The sequence below is a fragment of the Galleria mellonella genome, unplaced genomic scaffold (genome assembly GCF_026898425.1).
Source record: "Galleria mellonella isolate WM207_F2 unplaced genomic scaffold, CSIRO_AGI_GalMel_v1 utg176, whole genome shotgun sequence".
Taxonomy (NCBI): domain Eukaryota; kingdom Metazoa; phylum Arthropoda; class Insecta; order Lepidoptera; family Pyralidae; genus Galleria; species Galleria mellonella.
Window position 1 is genome coordinate 1,164,323 of NW_026442019.1, and position 21,409 is coordinate 1,185,731.

Here is a 21,409-nt window from a genome sequence, read left to right on the forward strand (position 1 = left end):
AGGGACGCTGCTGCATATCCTATATTTTTACCATCCAATTCGGCACAGTTTCTGAAGCAGTATTTGTTGTTGCAGTTACCTCTGCTTGTGTGGCTGTATATCCCGCGCGGAGAAGGCCGGCGAAGCGAGGGAGAGCGTCCAGACCCTGCTCACGGTCTGCGCGGACCTGTGCCATCCTTGCGACCTTGATGTGGTAAGTGTTAACGTCATATCAGCCTTTCATTGTTCACTTTTGAAAGTAGACCTAGTATCTTGATTACTTGTGAACTCGCTTCGAGTCTGTATCATTAAATATGTGATTTTTGAGTGACCACACCTGAGAGAGATTTTGTACAAAAGTTGTTTGCTTGGGTACCTCTATCACATTCCTTGTTTCTCCTATTAAGTAGTTGCGCTTGCATGGTGGTTTCTATTTGAAGGTTGCTATATGGTAATGTTATTATAAGTATAGAGACAAAGTAAAGATAAGACCATAGTTCGAAAGAAGAACTTACCAGAGGAAGGCTTTGTACCAGTCGTTTGCTTGACTTCCTCTGTCCTATTCATGTTTCTACCGTAAAGCAGTCGTGTTTGCATGGCTGTGTTCCAGTTTGAAGGGTGGGCATATGGCAGTGAATTTACAGGGTACAGAGAAATAACACTTTAGTCCTCAGGAGTGGCAACGCATGGGAGATATCATGGGCGAAACAGTATACTCTGTTATGTACATGGTACTGCTCATGTGTATAGGCGACGGTTACCACTTTCCATCACGTGGATTGTCAGTATGTTTGTTATTCTAAGTACCATCAAAAAATGTCTTCTTCACATCGGAAAATACACACATTGTCGTTGAAATAAGAACTTTAATGAAATTTATATTAAATTTATAATTTCAAAGCAACTTTATTTAAGTGTGATATCAAAAGAATCAAATCGTTCGCCCTTTATCCGTATATATCATAATTAAATGAATTCACAGGGATCAGAGCGTGCTTCAGCAACGCAGTCCCTCCGGTGTGCACTCGGCACCAGCGTGTGCGGCTCGCGGGCTGAGTTCTGCGTGCTGTTCGCTAAAGGTGCTGAGTTGAGCCAGAGCGGTGGTTTCGTGCGCGCTGCGCGGACCGCTCATCTCCTGAGGGCACTGGCCGAACTGGACCATCAAATTGTGCAAGTAAGTGTTGTAAAATCTGCGAAACTAATTGAAGTCGCATAGGCATGAGCATGGAGATAAATGATAATCATCCTGATAAGTACTCGGCTAAACTGTTTCAAGCCAAATTGGACCATCAAAAATCGTGAAAGTATTTCAATGTTGCAACATCTGCGAAGTTAAAAATGTTAAGTTAACAATGGTCGCGTACTGCGCGGTTTCAGATATGTTTACACTCAGGTTATGGAATGAGAACTTTTTTCTTTTTTTTTTTTCCGATGGTTCACTCGGGGTGAGTTAGGTTTACGGGCTGAGTTCTGTGGCCTGTTCGTTATGGGCGCTGAGTTATGGTATAAGTATATATTTATCGCTACGAATATGTTAATTTAATTCTAATATAGTATTGTGTAAGCCAGTGTTTTTCAATCTTTTTCATGACACAACCCCATTATTATGTAAAAATATTTTGCAACCCCCTACCCTCCACGGTTTCGAATGTGTATGAATTTTACTATAGTACAATTATGAAATCCGTACAGTTGTATTTATATTCACAGTTAGGTATCGATAAAATAAAATAAATAATACATAATAAAGTATATAAAACAGACATGTAATCGATGTCTGTTATAGATACTTCATTATATATTATTTATTGATTGATGTATTTACGGAATTGTTGATTTTTCACTGCTTTGCGACCTTCCGCGACCCCCTTGTTAGAGGCTCGGGGACCCCCCAAGGGGTCGTGACCCATACTTTAAAAAACATTGGTGTAAACGATACGATGCTTTGTTAGTTTGTGAATCTAAATGTTCATTGAATTTTGATGCAAATTGTAGTAAATGTTTAAAAAATCATTATTTTTACCCTAACAATCGATTTACAGATTAATTAACTGACTTTCCCCCTCTCCTTACCTCTATTCTTACCCTCGGCTTCGAGAAAAAGAAACGAAGACCAACAATATATTCAGCACGCATCTCGTTAGACGGCGGTGTTTGCTCTCAGCTCCTTAATTAGCTGTAGTATCATTACGGCGTGTTTGTTGAGGGTAAACAGAATGAATGCGGTGCACGGTAGCCGCTCCATCGACGTGTGAAGTTTTTTGGAGAAGGCAACGTTCGTAAATTATTTTACTGTGGTTCATTTCCATGTCATCTTGCTAATAACTAAGGTACGCGTGTTGTCAGAGTTTAGCTGTATTCCGCGGCTTTTCTCGCGTGAATTTAGATAAAAAATACTCAAAAATTAATTATATTTACTTTGAAATTCTTCAAATACTATTTTACCGTGAGAATCCAAATTTTCAGTAACAGTTTAAGAAACATATTACTGCATGATTAATGTTTGAAAGTACTTTTTAAATCTGTCAAAACATAATGGGCGAGGGATCGGCAGTAATCTCCTTTTATCACCAAAGCTTAAATACTGTTGCCAATCCTCCTGCCAAGCGTGGCAACTACTGGCAAAACCCCTTTTGTGGGGGAGATCTATGTTCAGCAGTGGACAGTAATAGCTGATATTATTATCATCATTATTACGATTTGGTAAAAACCCTTCTTTGCATAATGGTGGAAATTTCCATTATAACATTGAACGCCCAACAATTATATAAAAGTATAATTTCACTTTAAGTTGATCGTGTCTGGATGGATACCTTTTAATGTCCATTGCAGAAAAAAAAAACTATAGCTATCAAATTTATTTTTTTAACCATTTTTCCTTTAATTATGAACATGAATTATATCACCTTGCTTTATTTCACCAATAAAAAAAGTCATAGAAAGAAGGGTTAACGATCTAAAACTTGACAATCATCGTTATCATCACGATTTAGTATTAACGATCTAAAACTTGTCAGTTTTACAAATTAAATTGAGCTACCCTGGAACTTGATTCTAAGAATACCGGCAGCACGAGTTAGTATTTTTTTTTACAACACAGGGGGCAAACGAGCATGCGGCTCACCTGATGGTAAGTGATTACCGCCGCCCATGATCATTCACAACACCAGCGGCATTGCAGGTGTGCTGCCGACCTTTTAAAAAGGAATATGCTCTTTTCTTGAAGGTTACGTTGTCGTATCGGTTCGAAAATACTGCTGCTGGAAGTTGATTCCAAAGAGTGGTTGTACATGGAAGAAAGTGCCTTGAAAAACGCACGGTGGAGGACCGCCACTCGTCCAGATGGTTGGGATGAAATTTTAGTTTATGGCGGGTTGTACGATGGTGAAAATCTGTTAAGTTTAAAGTCCCTTTGTTCATATTTGTACATAGGCTATTTATTATCCAAAGCTGTAAAAAACTACCGTATCAATTTTTTATTCTCATTCACCTTCTCCATTACGTATCGTCTGCAAAGATGGCAGTCAATTGTTCCGTATGTTTGTTCTGCCGCCGTCCGTCACAGACGCGACTGCCTCTGAACAATATTGGTAGGACAACTCATTACCTGGTATCAGGTTACGTGTGAAATGTGCGGGAGTAAGGATCAGTTTATTTGTTAAATAGTTACCTGATTTTAAAACACAGATTAACAATTAACTCAACCGACATGGGGGGGAGAAGGGATTGTTAGTAATGGGGATTAGTAGTCCCATTGCTAGCAATAATACCAGAGGGAGACTTTGTACAAAAGTCGATAGCTTGGGTATCTCTGTCCTGTTCGTGTTTCAACCGTGAAGCAGTTGTCTTTGCATGGTTGTGTTTCTGCTTGAAGGGTGCGATATCGCAGTGAATTTACAGGGTACAGAGGAATAACACCTGAGTCCTCAGGAATGGCAACGCATGGGGGGTATCATGGGCGAAACAGTATACTCTGTTATGACCGTGGTACTGCTCATGTCTATAGGCGACGGTTACCACTTTCCATCAAGTGGGCCGCCAGCTTGTTTGCCATTCTAAGTTGTATAGAAAAAGATATTCTTCTGGTATTATTATAATAATATATTATTGTAATTGAAACTTGAAATTAAAGTGATACTGTAATGTAAGCATTATCCCAACATTTATTCACTTAGATTACTTCACCGAATAAAGTATTCCCGTAGTCACGTGTCACGTCATCGCAGCTTTACTGGTTGGCTAAATATCGAGTGAATGACATCAGTAACAATGACAACTGTGCTCATACGCTTTGACAATGGGCTCGACCCTAACACCTAGTGAACCGACTTGAAAACAAGGTGGTTCTCGTTTCAGTTGTATTTTTGTATGTTTGTCACCTAATAACTCCGTCAGTTGTAAACCGATTTGGAAAATTCTTATTTATCTGAAAAGATATACTTACGGATTGGTGTCATAGAAAGTTTTATTAAAATCGGTTCCGTAGTTTAGGTTTTAATTTAAAATAAGTGGCTTTGAAACAATTGAAGTCGGTTATTTTTGTGGGATAGATAGATAGATACTCTTTATTGTTTCCTCCAAAAGATTATAATAGTAAACGTATTATAGATACAGTGAACGCTCCATATAAGCAACCTCTCTATAAGCAACATTCTTTATATTTTATTCATTCTGCTCAGCTTAGTTAGTAAAAGAAATAAGTGAAAATATTTTCCAAACGGTAAGTATTCTTGTACTCCTTTTTTCCTTATAAGCAACTTTTCCTAATAAGATTTTTTTTATTGAAATTGGTTTAAATGAGTTGCTTATAGAGCGTTCACTGTACAAACAATTATAAGAAATGATCATATTGAAAAAAGCAATGACAAATGGAGGCATCAGTAAATAATAATATTAACATTTTTAAACGGTATGTATTATGTAATTTTATTATCAAATTTGTATTTCATTCGGCTCCGAAATTTCGGAAAACAGTTCATGGTAGACCTTCTGATCACTGTATAGTTGGATATAAACAAAAAGTCTCATACAAACACATTAAAATGGCAACAAAACAAATAACTGTCCAACAGGAGTGCAAACAGTCCCTCCCTCCGTGCTTGTACCTATATATTGTACATCTATATGTGTATTTAAAACTATACAACGGAAAGAACATAGCTATCCGTTTAAGAGTTGCGCGGGCACGTCTCGGAATTATTTTAGCGCCGGAGTATCCCACCGGTGGTCTGGTTTAACTAGTATTATCATGTACATTGTACAAAGAAAGGAGTTTTTATTGTACATCGACGATGACAGTCAAGCATACGTCTCGCCTAGTGACCATCGGCTTCCATAGTCCATGAGCGGCTCACAAATATCTAGAGTCGGGTTAAATACTTTTATTATAATTTTGTATGTTAGCACGCTATGTTTATAACATTGATTTGGCCTTTGCTGTCATAATGTTGTAATTATTTTTAATGAATAAATAAATAAATAAATGAGCAGTGAAGTTACTGGTATTTTTTTATAATTATTTCAGCCGTTAATTTTTCACTGCTGAACATAAGGTCTTACCCATAAGGGGAGTTTTGCTAGTAGTTGCCACGCCTAGCAGGCGGGTTGGCAACCGCAGTTAGGTTTTTAGGAATGTTTTAAGAGGTACGCTGCTGTCTCTCCCTCGCCCTCCCTTAGTCGCCTCTTAATCTATACTTATAATAAATCTGTAGAGAGGTCAATTCTGTACATGAAATATATTTCCAAAATAACTATCAGGGGGTGATTAGTGATCGATACTGATGCCAAAAATGCAATCGGTAAAATTTTTGTCTGTCTGTCTGTATGTTCGTTATAGAAATAAAAACTACTTGACGGATTTTGACGAAACTTGGTACAATTATTCTGCATACTCCTGGGTAGGTTATAGTATACTTTTCATCACGCTACGATCAATAGGAGCAGAGCAGTGAAGGAAAATGTTGGGAAAACGGGAGAAGTTACTCCATTTTTAAGCTTCCGTCGCGTGTGCAGCCTTAATGGCCACTAATTTTTAAATGTAAAAATATCCACCCGTGCGACGCCGGGACGAACCGCTAGTTATTTATATTTATATAAAGTTTACTATTGTAATCTTTTGGAGGAAACAATAAAGAGTATCTATCTATCTAGTGTCAAGGTTACTAAAATACCACATGTATTAGTATTTAGAATAGAATAGAATATAAACATTTATTGCCAGTAAACATACAATTACAATATAAAATATAAATAACATATATAAAAAGTGTCCCATACTAGGCAAAAGGTACCGGCTCAGCTGATGCTGTGAGTGTCCCAGCGCAATGTGTTTAATGATAAAAATGAACACTTATTTCCCCCAATACCCTATATTTAGTCGTAGTACACCGTAAAAGCTTTCAATGTTTTCATTGTTCAACAATTATTTACACAGAATAATATTACTGCTCCGCGGAAGATCGCCGTCTGTTTGTCCTTTTGCCCCTTTCTCCCCAGTGGCGGCTGTCTATGGCGTTTTGAGTGCACTTGTATCGGACTTGGGTGTTTGTGTTCAAGATTGATATGTGGCGTGTTTTGATGTATTTAATTTTACATCCCTAGATTGTATAGATAAAGTATATAGAATATACATATATTTCTCAAACACGCTTGAAAATGTGAGCATTATTTTGATAATCTTCTTCGAGATAAATCAATAACCGTCGCCTATTGACATGAGCAGTACCATGAACGCTCTATATAAGCAACTCATTTGAACTAATTTCAATAAAAAAAAATCTTATTGGGAATAGTTGGTTATAGGGAAAAAAGGAGTACAAGAATACTTACCGTTTGGAAAATATTTTCACTTATTTCTTTTACTAACTAAGCTGGGCAGAATAAATAAAATATAAAGAACGTTGCTTATAGAGAGATTGCTTATATAAAGCGTTCACTGTATTTATTATTATTATTAACTAAATGGAATACCAGAGATATTAAATGTCGTTTAGAAATTACAAAGTCCCCATAGAGATTATGGCGCGCCTGTTAAGTAGGTATTTTATGTATCGAGGCAGTGGTGGCTCGTGGCTCGCTGGCGGAGCCCCAGCGGACCCTGAGCGGTAATCGATACAGCGCTAATGGATTGCACATAGTACCAGACGAACCGACATGACTGCGGGATGTTTTAAGCAGTTTTGGAGTTCCGTACATCGAGGCGATTTAAATTTCTGTCAGTTAAAGCTCGTATGAGCGTAAGATAAATTTATTTATTTAATTTTTATATGGCAACAATATCTAAATAATAAATATAGCAATAAATTTATAAGTGAAGTTTTCACAATAAACTTACTAATTAAATCGTCATAGTCGTAGAATACTGACGGATTCTTATATAAAATCAACATTCTATATGTATCACTAAAAATTTAGCTGAACTATTATTATACTATGTAATGAGCGCTGTTGTCTGAGATACAGGTTTTATAACCTAGTTCAGGCACAGATGTTTAAACTGATCCAAATGTACAAATGAATTCGTACCTACTTTTACTGTAATTTCCAATGCTGAGTTTGTTACAATCGTGGTTATGCAATAAATTTATTATTATTATCTTTATATGTAATACTGACGGTATTCTACGACTATGACGATATAAACGAGAGCAGATGATTAATATGTGTAAAGTAATTGAAATTACAAAAATATATAATAATAATAATAATTCTGAAATTATTTTTCCTTCTTTGACAATGAGAAATTTGCGCTAAGTTCCTCTCTCATGTGTTTCTTTTAATATAAGTTTAGATCTTCACTGATAAGACTGGTAGTCCGCGTATCCCCCCCCTGTATTGTATTAGTAAGATACCTATTCGTAGTTTTTTATGTGTGAAAATGGTGTGGTAACCCCGCCTGCGCTAACGGGATACGCTGGTGGAGCACCAGTGAAGGGTGAGAATGAAAACAGGCCAGTTAGCCCATCATGATGAATTCATCAGGAATTAACCATGATAGTTTCCAGGGAGAACCGCGAGAAGGTCGACCTGGTTGGGGCTATTGCTAGCAATAGGATTCTTAGTCTCCATTTCTGCCAATCCCCTCTCTATATACCTATTCGTATATTCTAAATTGATATGTATGTATAAATATGCATAGAACGTATGTATGTATGTATACATACATACATACATTCCTCTTATTAAATTCAAAACTTTATCGAGTGATACAAACAGTAGCTGGCAGTCAATAACAATCCAAAGTTTTACTAATTTACTTATGATTTGAGTAGTTTTTCTTATATATATATATATATATGTACTATCTGACACCGCCTTTACCACTTATTGCGAAATATAAAAATCGCGATTAAAATACAGGGGTTGATCGTAAAACGATGAAAATTTAAAGTTGTGTGTATTTGTCAATGCTTAGTCATAATAAAATAAAAATAAAAGAAATTGTCAAAAATAAAAAAAAAATATATATTTTGGGGTGGGTCACTTCTATCATTGAGGGGTATGAAAAATAGATGTTGGCCGATTCTCAGACCTACCCGATATGCACACAAAATTTCATAAACATCAGTAAAGCCGTTTCGGAGGAGTTTGGTAACAAACAAACAAAACGGCACGAGAATTTTATATATTAGATGATTTAGCACAAAAAAAACATCTTTCTTTTTTACAAACAAAACGTTTGCAAACGTAGTAATAATAAAGTGCAAACCCTCCGAACGCTTCCCGGGGGTGCAGGGGGCGCAGAGGTCCCAAGTGGGACAACTTTGATGTCTGTATCAGGGAGCATGAATAATTGCGTGCCGTGGCCGCCGTTTGTTTGCAATGTTCCGTACACGAGTTATAGATAATAAACACAATTATAAGTTTATTAGCTCAAACCGCAGATGTGTTCGTGCCGCGTACGGAGGGTTAGTATGATGGAGCGTGATAAGCTAAGACTACAACCGACTTGGAAAAGGTGGTGATTGACGATCGAATGGTACTTTTGTATGTTACTAAAGATGTATGGTGAAATGTGTTGGTTCTGAAATAATACTTTTTTGAATCAGAAAAAATAGTTTCTGAAAATATTACTTATAAAAAACTATTTATATATGTATAATTAATTAATTAGTTTTTAAATTATTTTTAAATTATATATTAAATTTATATTTTATTGCACCAATATTGATGAATAAAGCAGATAAAAAGAAAATAATGACATTCAGTTATTAAACTGCATTCAAAAATGATTTTAACCTTCCATCTGTGTCGCCAAACCATTATAATATACAGTAATATACACACACACACATATATATATATATACTGTTTGTCTGTATGTTTGTTTACATTGTATATCATTGTTGAAAAACTAATCAACCAATTTTATTTTATTTATTTATTCATTAGTACATATACGTGTACATGGCGGACTTAATGCTAAAAGCATTCTCCCCCAGTCAACCATAGGGAAGTGTCAGAATACACGAATGCGGTACTAGTAATTATTGATATACATACATACTGAAATTACATATATAAACGATTAAATATATATAAATAACAAATATAGGTATTTACACATATATGACATATACTATATTATACACGAAAATGTGAATAATATAAAGTACTACTCGGATTATAAGCGAATCTGTAAAGTTCTATAGTTATAGTTAATATATTATAGTTAAATAATAATTCAGTTGTAACTGTGCTGGAAAATGAAGTTCAGGGTGTTTGTGCCAGTGACTGTAACCCTAAGAGTAGCACAATGGTGTTCTCTGACAGAATAGGCTGTAACTTTGGGTCTATATTGAAGTATCATCTTAAGGGTGATTTATTAAACTACTGCATGCCAGAAGCATCATTTACACAAATAATAAATAAAATTAAGTCTACGAAAATGAACAATATGACCACAATTGTGTTATTTTTTGGTAATAGTATTCAATTAAATAGGCAGGATGTAATTAGAGGAATTGAATATTTATTACAATTAAATGTGTATAAGATTGTATTGTGCGCTTTTCCTTACACAAATAGACATCTTCATAAAAAAATTAACAGTAAGGTACATTACCTGAATAACTTATTACATACATTGACATGTCGTCATAGTGACATTTTGACATTTTTTGATACTAATAGTTTTATTAGTGATTTTTATTTGACAAAAGATACAATGTATCTTTCTAAATCATCTAAAAATAAAATAGCCACTTTAGTGGCTTATAATATTGACTACATGAACAGTTTACATGGTAAACTTAAACATAAAAATGCTGACATAACAGATAATTCTATTAATATTTGTGACATAAGTACTATGACTGCAGATTTAAACTGCTCACAAAGACAAAGGGAAAGCAATCAGAATTAATAATTGTTCATCAGAACATACAAAGTTTTCCCGGCAGCGAGTTAATTATACAATTATTTTTAGAAAAGTATAATATTGATATTGTCTGTTTCACAGAACATTGGCTTAAAGAAAGCAATATGATGTTCAATTTAAATAATTATAACGTTGTCAGCTGCTTCAATAGAAAGTCAGTTAACAGAGGCGGGTCTATGATAATTGCAAGAAATAATATTAAAGTAAAGGAACGTGCTGACATTGTTAGACTTTCTATTGAGTGTTGTATAGAATTATCTTGTATAGAACTAGAAAATTATATCCTTATATGTGTGTACAGGCCTCCTAATAGTGATTACAATGTTTTTGAAGGGGTGATGGAGGATATTTTAAAAAAAGTATTTAATAGTATTAAAAAAATTATTGTATGTGGAGATTTTAACGTTGATATTCTTTGTAACACACCCACATGTACAAAAATTATTAGTTTATTTCAGTCATTTGATTTATGTCATGTCTTTCATGAACCCACTCGTGTAACTGCCACGTCTGCTACTTGTCTTGACAATGTTTTTTGTAACTGCGAGTATACAGAAAAATTCATAATAAATAAACTTCCTTCAGATCACTGTGGTCAAGTTGTTAAGTTTAGCAGTCAAATCAATAAAGTCAACAATAATAAAAAATCAAAAAGACAAATAAACGTTTACAATATTAATAAATACAAAAGCGCGATTAAAAATAAATTGGATTTGCTGTTACAATCTAGTAATAATCCTGATTATCTTTACACCAAGCTAATTAATATTTTATCCGGAGAATATGAACAATTTTTCAAGAAAAAGAAGTTCATGTTAAATCTAAATTCACGGAATGGGCAACAGTAGGAATACTTAAAAGTAGAAATATTTTGTTTGATTTATACGATCAAAAAAAATATCGATTTGATGACAAATTCACCACTTATGTAAAAAATTATTCTAAAATTTTTAAAAAAGTTTGTATTATGGCTAAGTCTAATTATTTTAATAAACAAATTAAGCAGTCTTCTGACAAAATTAAAACCATCTGGAGCATTATAAATAAAGAAACTGGAAGATCTAAAATAGCCTGTAATCAATTTACATTAAATTATGATAATAAATTAATAACAACAACAAAAGATGTAGTTAATATTTTTGAAGATTTTTTTGCTAATATTCCGATTGATATTACATCTTCTCTGGACTCATCTCAATCTCGAGCAAAAAAATTACTAGAGACTAATATCGGTTGTTGTTCTTTAAGATTTAAATTTTCACATGTTAGCCCCTTTCATATCATAAAAATATTCAAACAGCTAAATTTAAAAAATACGGAAGACCTTTGGGGCATGTCTGTAAAAGTAGTTAGTTCTTTCATAGATATTGTTGCTCCATATCTAGCCACTATTTTTAATAAATGTATTGATAATGGCGTTTTTCCACATTTAATGAAATTTAGCAAATTAATCCCACTATTTAAATCAGGAGATAAATTTGAGCCAGGGAACTATAGACCTATATCTATTTTGCCAGTTCTAAGTAAGGTGTTTGAAAAGATAATGTTAAATCAAATGTTACATCACTTCAGGGTTAACGGACTGCTTCACAGTCAGCAATATGGTTTCACCGCCGGCAAGTCTACCACTGACGCAGGTGTTGCGCTAATGACACATATTTTCGAATCTTGGGAGAGGTCACAGGATGCACTCGGAGTTTTTTGTGACCTATCAAAGGCATTTGATTGTGTGGATCATAAAACGCTTTTGTACAAGCTCGAACATTATGGTATAAGAGATAATGATCTAAAATTAATGAGAACTTATTTAGAGGATAGGGTTCAAACTGTAGATATTGACGGTGTAAAATCTAAGGGAGCTAATATTAAGATGGGCGTTCCACAAGGGTCAATCTTAGGCCCCTTTCTCTTTTTAATCTACATAAATGACCTTCCCTTTATGGTAGAGAAAATTGCAGATATAGTGCTGTTTGCGGATGATACTTCGTTAGTGTTTAAAATTGGACGTCAAAGTAATCAATTAGACGATGTAAATTGTGCTATGTCTGCAATATTAAATTGGTTTACATGTAATAACCTATTATTAAATTCCAGCAAAACAAAGTGTATAAAATTTACACTTCCTAATGTAAGACTAATAAATACACAGTTATTGCTTAATGACGAAATAGTAAATTTTGTTAATGATACAGTTTTTTTAGGTATAACAGTGGACTCGAAATTACAATGGGGGCCCCATATTTCAAAATTGGCCAGTAGACTCAGTTCTGCTGCATATGCAATTAGAAGAATTAGGCAATTAACAGACGTGGCGACGGCTAAACTTGTATATTTTAGTTATTTCCATAGCATAATGTCTTATGGCATACTGCTGTGGGGTAAAGCAGCCGATATAAATACTATATTTGTTTTACAAAAGAGAGCCATACGTTCTATTTATGGTATGGGTTCAAGAGAGTCATTACGTCAGTGCTTTAAAGACTCAAATATCCTCACAGTTACTTCACAATACATTTATGAAAATATTATGTATACACGGAAGAACTTAGCGAGTTTTAAAAAACTCAAAGACTGTACAAGTAGAAACTTACGCAATATAAATAAGCTTATTTTACCTAAATGCCGTCTGCACAAAATCAGTAATTCATTCTATGGTAATTGCATAAGATTTTATAATAAACTGCCGGAATCTGCATTAAATCTGACAGAGAGGCAATTCAAATCTTATATTAAACAATTTTTATGTAAGAAAGCCTATTACAGGATAGACGAATTCATAGATGACAACATATCAAGTAAATAATTAGTTTATTAGCATACAACGTTATAATTTTATTTTCTCATTGCTTTCTTGATTTAATTGATTAATTTTAGAAATATGAAAGCGTAGCGGTTTTTTGTATTAATTGCCGCATGCATTCTTATGTAAAATGTGAATACTATAACTATCAGATGGCAATTGTGAGTAGCTTTGACGTGGTCTAGTGTTTTGAGTAGTCATGCTCACTAAAATGTCCAGACTTGTGGCGGCGTGGTGGGCCGGGTCATTGGGCTCCCTAAAATATGGTCGAGCGCAGTGATGGCTGGCTCATCCGTCATACTCGTGAACGGGTGCTGCTTGTAGGGACTGGTCTGCTCTAATCACTATGACTGATTTCCTATTATGACTGATTATTAATTGTTTAACCAGTTGGTTATGTATTCAATTTTTTTTTTTTTCTTTTTGAGTATTTAATTGAATTAGTGCTAATTGGTGGTTTGTATTCACACAATTAAACTTAAAAATGTAAAATAATAATAAAATTATTTAAAAGAGCATCACGCAAGTTTCTTGCTCGTTCTTCTTGTGATGAGACAGCTTTCCGAACGAGCGGTAAATTAAAAAAAATGTAATGACTTTTCAAAAGTGCTTCAATGTAAGTTTATTTGAATAAATGATTTCTATTCTATTCTATTCTATTCTAAATAAAATCTGTATCATAAAAAGCACCATTACAATCTGACCCCAAACTTGTGCAGAGATCACGTATGCCCCAGAATACCGAACTTCCGAATTCACCTCAAACCACGGCGTCGCGTGACCGGACTGTATTACGTCACGCCAGATTTGCCCAAACTGACATTTATTATACTTAGATTTCACTACTTTGTTATGGAAATGTTGCTACGAAGTCCAAAGTTTTCGCTTCATTTATAAAATGAGCTATGAAGGTTTTTTGTTCAGTTCAGAATTCGAAAGAAATTGATAGTTCAAAGTTTGGAAAGTGACAACTGTGGTTTATAGACATGAATTGCACCGTGAATAGAATTGACTCTGATCTCCATGGTTTGATAATAATCCATAGTTTTTTTTTGGATATAATAGAGTGTGCTGTATCGCCCACGATACTCCCTATGCGTTGCCATTCCTGAGGACTCAGGTGTTATTCCTCTGTACCCTGTAAATTCACTGCCATACCCCACCCTTAAATCCGAAACACAGACATGCAAACACAACTGATCTACTGTTAAGAGATGAATAGGACGGAGTTGACCAAACAAACGACTTTTGTACAAAGTCTGCCTCTGGTAAAGCTCCATAGTAGTGGCGCCTTACTGTCCGGCTCGATCCACTGAGACTGCGTAGAGATGTTGCATCTCTGTGCATCTTCTATCGAATTTATCATGGGGAGTGCTCTGAGGAATTGTTCGGATTGATACCTGCTGCTGATTTTCATCTTCGTACTATCCGCCATAAACTAAAATTTCATCCTAACCATCTGGACGAGTGGCGGTCCTCCACCGTGCGTTTTTCAAGGCACTTTCTTCCACGCACAACCACTCTTTGGAATTAACTTCCAGCAGCAGTATTTTCAAACCGATACGACAACGTAACCTTCAAGAAAAGAGCATATTCCTTTTTAAAAGGCCGGCAGCGCACCTGCAATGCCTTTGGTGTTGTGGGTGATCATGGGCGGCGGTAGTCACTTACCATCAGGTGAGCCGCATGCTCGTTTGCCACCTGTGTTGTAAAAAAAAGTATAGCAGTAATAGATAGTAGATCGAATTGTTTGATTGGCTCCGCTCCTGCCCTTTTAGACAAGGTGCAGACTAATCTATCGTCAGGATTGTTATCGTCAACGAATCTATAAGATAGAACGGCCTGGTGTGTTAGTAATGCGGACTACCAGTCCTATTGCTAGCAATATATCCTGTCAGGTCGACCTGCATGTGATCCATGTGAGCTAACAAACGTAAAAAATATACAACCGAACTTAGAAGCTTCTTCTTTTGGAAGTCGGTTTTATATTTCGCTTTTCAAAGCACAGGTCAATACATTTTCGGAGAGTTGTAATTCCATCAAGCTGCGAGACTACAGCGTCTTACCGCGTTCAACGAACAGTGACAATTGAGTTGGCGGGAGGCTCGCGTGACCTGACCTCGTTTCCGTCGGTTTCCGTAACGCCAGATTTGCTCTCACCACTGACAGTTATCCCTGCTTAACTTTTACAGATTTTGTTGGGGTTTGTACCCTGTCAGAAGGGATGTTAGCGATAAACTTGCTTTCCCTGAGTGATGGGAGTTTTTTTTTTGTATGTTTCTAGTTTTTCTCAATCAAGGGGAGCTTGGATTTCGAATTTATATACGTTGAAATCCTTTTGGGAGTATTCTTTCAGTGAAACTGTATATTCTTTTAAGAAATATCGAAAACGATAAAAATTTTCTGTTTAACCATATTGTTTCTTTGGAAAAACATTTTTAATTTCATTCCCTTCAAAGGAGGCTAATGATTTCGGTTACATATTACATAGGTTATCTATGTACGAGGTCTGTCCGGAAAGTTCGTATAAAAGTGTTCTGGAATGCGAGAAAGAGGAGTGGGGAGGCCAGGTAAGCGCAGGACCCCTTCCTTATGTCCCTAACAATGCTTCAGTTCTGGTCTGACCGCCGTGCGGCGCGAACTGGCTTGTCACGCCATCTGTGAAGTTACCTCTTAACGAAACCCCGTCGGCATGGAGCCCGCTTCCGTTGAAGAGCAGCGCGTCGTAATCAAGTTTCTCTCGAAACTCGGCAAGAATGGCCGTGAAATTTTTGCCGATCTCAGAACAGTTTATGGGGATGATGCTGTGAAGGAACCAACCGTCCACAAGTGGCTAAAAAGATTCAGAGAGGGCCGAGAAAGCGTTCAAGATGACCCACGTTCAGGACGTCCTTCCACTTCACATTCCGACGAAAACGTGGAAAGAATTCGAACTTGTGTTAATGGCGACCGTCGTTTAACGGTCAGACAGGTGGCTGAAGAGCTTAATTTGGGCAAAACCGTGGTCCACGAAATTCTAAGAAACGAACTTCAAATGAAAAAAATTTGCGCCAAGATCGTTCCGTGAGTTTTGAGTAAAAATTCCATTACGGTGACCGAACACCCCCTATTCGCCGGATTTGGCCCCGTGTGACTTCTTCTTGTTCCCAAAAACCAAATTGGTACTTCGGGGGCGGCATTTGGGGGACATAAATGAGATAAAAAAAGCTACGACGGGGCAGCTGAGAAACCTACAACCAGAGGACTTTCAAGGAGCCTTCTCACAGTGGAAACGGCGTTGGCACAAGTGCATTATGTCACAGGGGGAGTACTTTGAAGGGGATAAAATTGATTTACCTGAATAATTGTAAAATAAAATTTTTAAAAAACTTTTATACGTACTTTCCGGACAAACCTCGTATATACAGTATTATATATTTTTGGGGTGCTTTGTGTCGTTCTGCAGTGAAATACAAAAGTGTTGTAAAATCCAGTTGAATGGAAGCATTTAGTTACGTTGTTTTTGGCTATTCCAAGATGCACGACGAATGAGACTATCTCTACATTTTTTTTATATACAACTTACAATGGTAAACAAGCTGACGGCCCACCTGATGGAAAATGGTAACCGTCGCGTATAGACATGAGCAGCACCATTGACATAACAGAGTATACTGTTTCGCCCATGAAACCCCCCATGCGTTGCCATTCCTGAGGACTCAGGTGTTATTCCTCTGTACCCTGTAAATTCACGCCATACCCCACCCTTCAAACCGAAACACAACCATGCAAACACAACTGCTTCATGCTCAATAAATTTATAATTATGTACCTATACCTCTTGCTCATTTGCCCATTAGGAAGCGTTCGGCGAGGGCGGATGGCCGCTGGAGTTTAGAGCGGCAGTGGCGAGACTCCTCTCACAGCACGCGCCCAACGACAAGGAAGCCCCCAGAACTGCCGCACTGCGTAAGTGTTGTTATTTACTTATTCATTAGAACATATATATGGGCGAGACGGACTTAAAGCTAAAAGATTATTATTTATTGATTTATTTATTAGTACATATATATTTACAAAGCAGAAAAAAAACATTACAATACTAACTTTTAAAATTTATAGAGGTATATAATTACAGTAATATGATAATGAAAGTATATAAAATACAGAAAATGGGATAAAAATAGGGGGAAAAGCAGGAAAAGAAGAAATGACCTAGTATTTTTCGTCGTTCCTTTTATGGCATATGACAGAATGTGGTAAAAAATTATACAAGTTTGTGATTGATTGAAAGTCCTAAGACTTGTATCGATATGGCGAAAAAATATTTGACATTTGGGTAAAAATAAAAATTCACATTTGCTTAGTTGGAAAAATGTGGAAGCGTGAAGGCTAGCACATGACTATTGTAAATGGCGCAACAAAGAACAGCTTACTCAGCAGTGGGTCAATGTGGACTGACTAGATAGTATATATAAAGTTAACCCTGGTATATTTCATCCCCGTGTCATGTTCAGGTCTCTGCAACCAACGACTCGACCAGACTCTGTCCGAGACGATGGTGTTGGACCTGATCGTGCTGGTCGGCTTCGTGGTGGTCAACAATCCGCAGCTGCAGGTGAGTATCGCTTCACGACAGGACATGATGTGGTGGTGGACCCACGGCTTTAGGTTGAGAGGGTGGAGGATTAATTATTATTATTGAGAGACGGGGTTTATCAGGCAGAAAAACCTGTACCACTGCAATCTTTCCATGATGTTTTGTGTTCACCCTTTTTTAAGTTCACTGCTAATTCCTATTAATGATAGGAATTTAAAGATGTTTTTTTTGTGGCTGTTTTTTATCACCTCAGGATATAGGGTGTGTTTTCCGAAGGATATATCGTTTATGTATGAGTATGTATGAGAGTGGCTACAGCCACAAATTAGGGTGGAGGGTTACTACTCACATGAATTGATACAAAAATGATATGTTAATTAAATACATCCAACGATTTTTACAAATTTTCACATCTTACTCTCTCTTTTCATGAGAACTGCGCGGAGGTCTACCTACATACATTATAGCAATGGGGACCACCCATTACTAACAATCCCTTCCCCCAACCCACAAACATGTTTTTTTAATGGGTGAAAATGGAATAGTAACCCCACCCGCGCTATCGGTATATACCGGCGGGGCACCAGTGGAAGATGATAGGTGAGAATGAATGCAGGTCAGTTGACCCACCATGATGAATTCGACAAGAATTAACCTCGATGATTTCCAGGGGGAAACCGCGTGGAGGTCGACTTGAGAGTATATTACTAGCAATGGGGCTATTAGACTTCATTACTGGCAATCCCTTTCCTCCCCACAAACAGATGTTTGATATAAATAAAATTTGCTTGACGGCTAGAATCTATTTTAGCATAGCACATAGTTCTATTTTATATACTAATTTATGCGGGCAAAGCCATAGGAAACAGCTAGTTTTTAATATTAGTAGGAGTCACGCGAAGTCACAAGCTATAGGTATATAGTATAAAATAAAAACATGCATAACTAGAAACGACGTAAATTTATAAGAAATAACAAAAAAACAGGTCGTTAAAGGACAAACACCTGTACAGCGCACGTGTTGCGGACGACTGGCCCGCATGTGAACACACGGACGGAGAAAAACTGTATTTGTATAATTAGCGGCAGTTTAACCGATCATTGGTTATGAGTTTATTATATGAGGGCTATTTTGGACGTCACAGTGTATTGTATGGTGTCTATGACGTTGTTTATGTGTGCAAACAATGGTAACTGCTTTCCATTAGGTGGGCTGTAAGCTTGTCTGCTATTCCTATTTGAACCGATTTCAATTGTGTTAGAACCAGTTATTTTGTGTTAAAAATTAAACTGCTGAACTGATTGTGATAAAATTTCAATGGGACTCATCTGAATGTATATCTTTTAAGTTAAAAGGAAAAAATTCGAAATCGGTTTATATATGACGGAGTTATGAGGTAACAAACATAAAAAACTCAACAGAATTGAGTATCTCCCCCTTTTATGAAGTCGTTGTAAAAACCAAAAATCGATTCGATATCAGTGAAGATATTGCATAATATATACGAGTACATATGTATATTAAACGCATAGTCAATTATTTTTTTTATGCAACTTAGAATGGCAAACAAGCTGAAGGCCCACCTGATGGAAAGTGGTAACCGTCGCCTATAGACACGAGCAGTACTATGGACATAACAGAGTATACTGTTTCGTCCATGATACCCCCCATGCGTTGCCATTAAATTCGTAATTTACAAGAAAATCAAGTTATTATGATAACACAATATAGAAATTTAGGGGGAAAGGGATTGTTAGTCAGTTCGACCTCCTCCTGGAAACTATCATGGTTAATTCCCTGATGAATTCATCATGATGGGCTAACTGGCCTGTTTTCATTCTCATCTATCACCCTTCACTGGTGCCCCGCCAGCGTATCCTGATAGCGCAGGCGGGGTTACCATACCATTTTCATCCATCAAAAAAAATATATATAGAAATTTAAAATCCCATACCACATTATAGGCAAATACCTAAAATAAAAAATAAAAATTCATACGTTCAGACAAATTGAAAACATCCTTTTTGTAATCGGTTAAAACATTGGTCAAAAAAGAAAAGCGACCACATTAAACGGACGTAATTTATTACCGGACTTGAACAGAATAGACAATAACAATACACAAGGAGGGAGCAGAGGTTCTCACGTGCACAGGTGCGGCAGCCGCTCAAGGAAGTGTTCTGGGCCCATTACAGGGGAACGTTGCGCACTCACATCCCTTGTCCTTTATTTACTATACACTTGTCCTATACATAATTTATTAATGTCTCGTCAGTGAATTGACTGCATATGGGCTAATCTTTTTTTTTTATACAATTTAGAATGGCAAACAAGTTGACGGCCTGTCTGATGGATAGTGGTAACCATCGCCTATAGACATGAGCAGTACCGTGGACATAACAGAGTATACTGTTTCGCCCATGATACCCCCCATGCGTTGCCATTCCATTGTATACTAAATAACTTCTTTTTTTTTTAGAATTTACCCGGGAACATTAAATTATTATGCGGACATTTATTTATTATTTGATTTGACTTGATTTGAGAAAAAAAAAACATTTTAAAATTGTTAAATGTTATTGCTATATATATATATATATATATATACATACATATATATAATTCATTTGCTCTCGTATTTGATTTGTTAATTGTGGAAACTTCACTATATTATAGCTGTGTTTATTATTTACTGGTATATGTTTTAGGTATTGTATGTATCCCTAGTAAAATAAAAAAAAACAATATATTTTTATTATAAAAAAGGGTTTTATTTACGTCTTTTAGGTAATACAATATAAAAAAAATTCGAACTTGAACTTAAAATTTGAATTGGGATCTATAAATTTTGTTACCAGGAGACGATCTGCGACGGATGGAGTGTGATCAAGACCTTATGCACCTTGCCCGCCAACTGGCTCGTCTCCAAGGTGCACAGCCACGCTCTCTTGCCAACCCTCATCGCTGTCTCCGAGAGACCATCAGCCGCGAGTGCTATAGCCTCAGAGTTGAGTATGAAGGTGAGTTCAGACACAAAATATTCATTTAAAAACACTTTTACAAATAAGTTTGCTTAATAAAAAAACGGAATTAGAAGTTTAAAAACGCCATCAGTGCCCATTATGCTAAGTCATAAGTCAGGCTAATTTGACAATCAGCTGCCAAAAAGTTGATCCGTTTTTGAAGCTAGATAAATAGTAAATCTTTATTTACTACTCAAAAGGAATATTTTACTGTACCATTGGATTTTAACTTAAGATTTCAACCGTGAAGCAGTTGTGTTTGCATGGCTGTGTTCTCGGTTTGAAATTTAGATATGGCGTAATATTATATCAATGAATAACATGAGAGATCAAAAGATGGTATCTATGGGGGGTAATCATGGGCGAAACACATAATATTTCTGTTATGATCCATAGTATTGCTCATGTATATAGGCGACGGTTACCATTTTCATGGTGGGCCGTCAGCTTGTTCGCCGTTCTAAGTTGTATAAAATATATATATATATATATATATATATATATATATATATATATATATATATATATATATATATATATATATATATATATATATATATATATTATTATTATTATTATTATTAGTACCAGAAATTCTAATAGTAAAAAGTCATGGTAGTATATCTTCAATGTCCATGGCAGTCGCACG

At 36.0% G+C, this 21,409-nt stretch overlaps 1 protein-coding gene across 1 annotated transcript in view; it reads left to right on the forward strand.

Moving 5' to 3' along the window:
• Nucleotides 1-21,409, forward strand: part of LOC113514066 (S phase cyclin A-associated protein in the endoplasmic reticulum) — an 89,779-nt gene that overhangs the window by 58,676 nt on the left and 9,694 nt on the right. Inside the window, exons 15-19 of the mRNA XM_052893468.1 lie at nucleotides 76-193; nucleotides 962-1,153; nucleotides 16,997-17,105; nucleotides 17,654-17,754; nucleotides 20,596-20,757. Coding sequence (XP_052749428.1) covers nucleotides 76-193; nucleotides 962-1,153; nucleotides 16,997-17,105; nucleotides 17,654-17,754; nucleotides 20,596-20,757 — 682 coding nt within the window. The remainder of the gene's footprint in view (nucleotides 1-75; nucleotides 194-961; nucleotides 1,154-16,996; nucleotides 17,106-17,653; nucleotides 17,755-20,595; nucleotides 20,758-21,409) is intronic.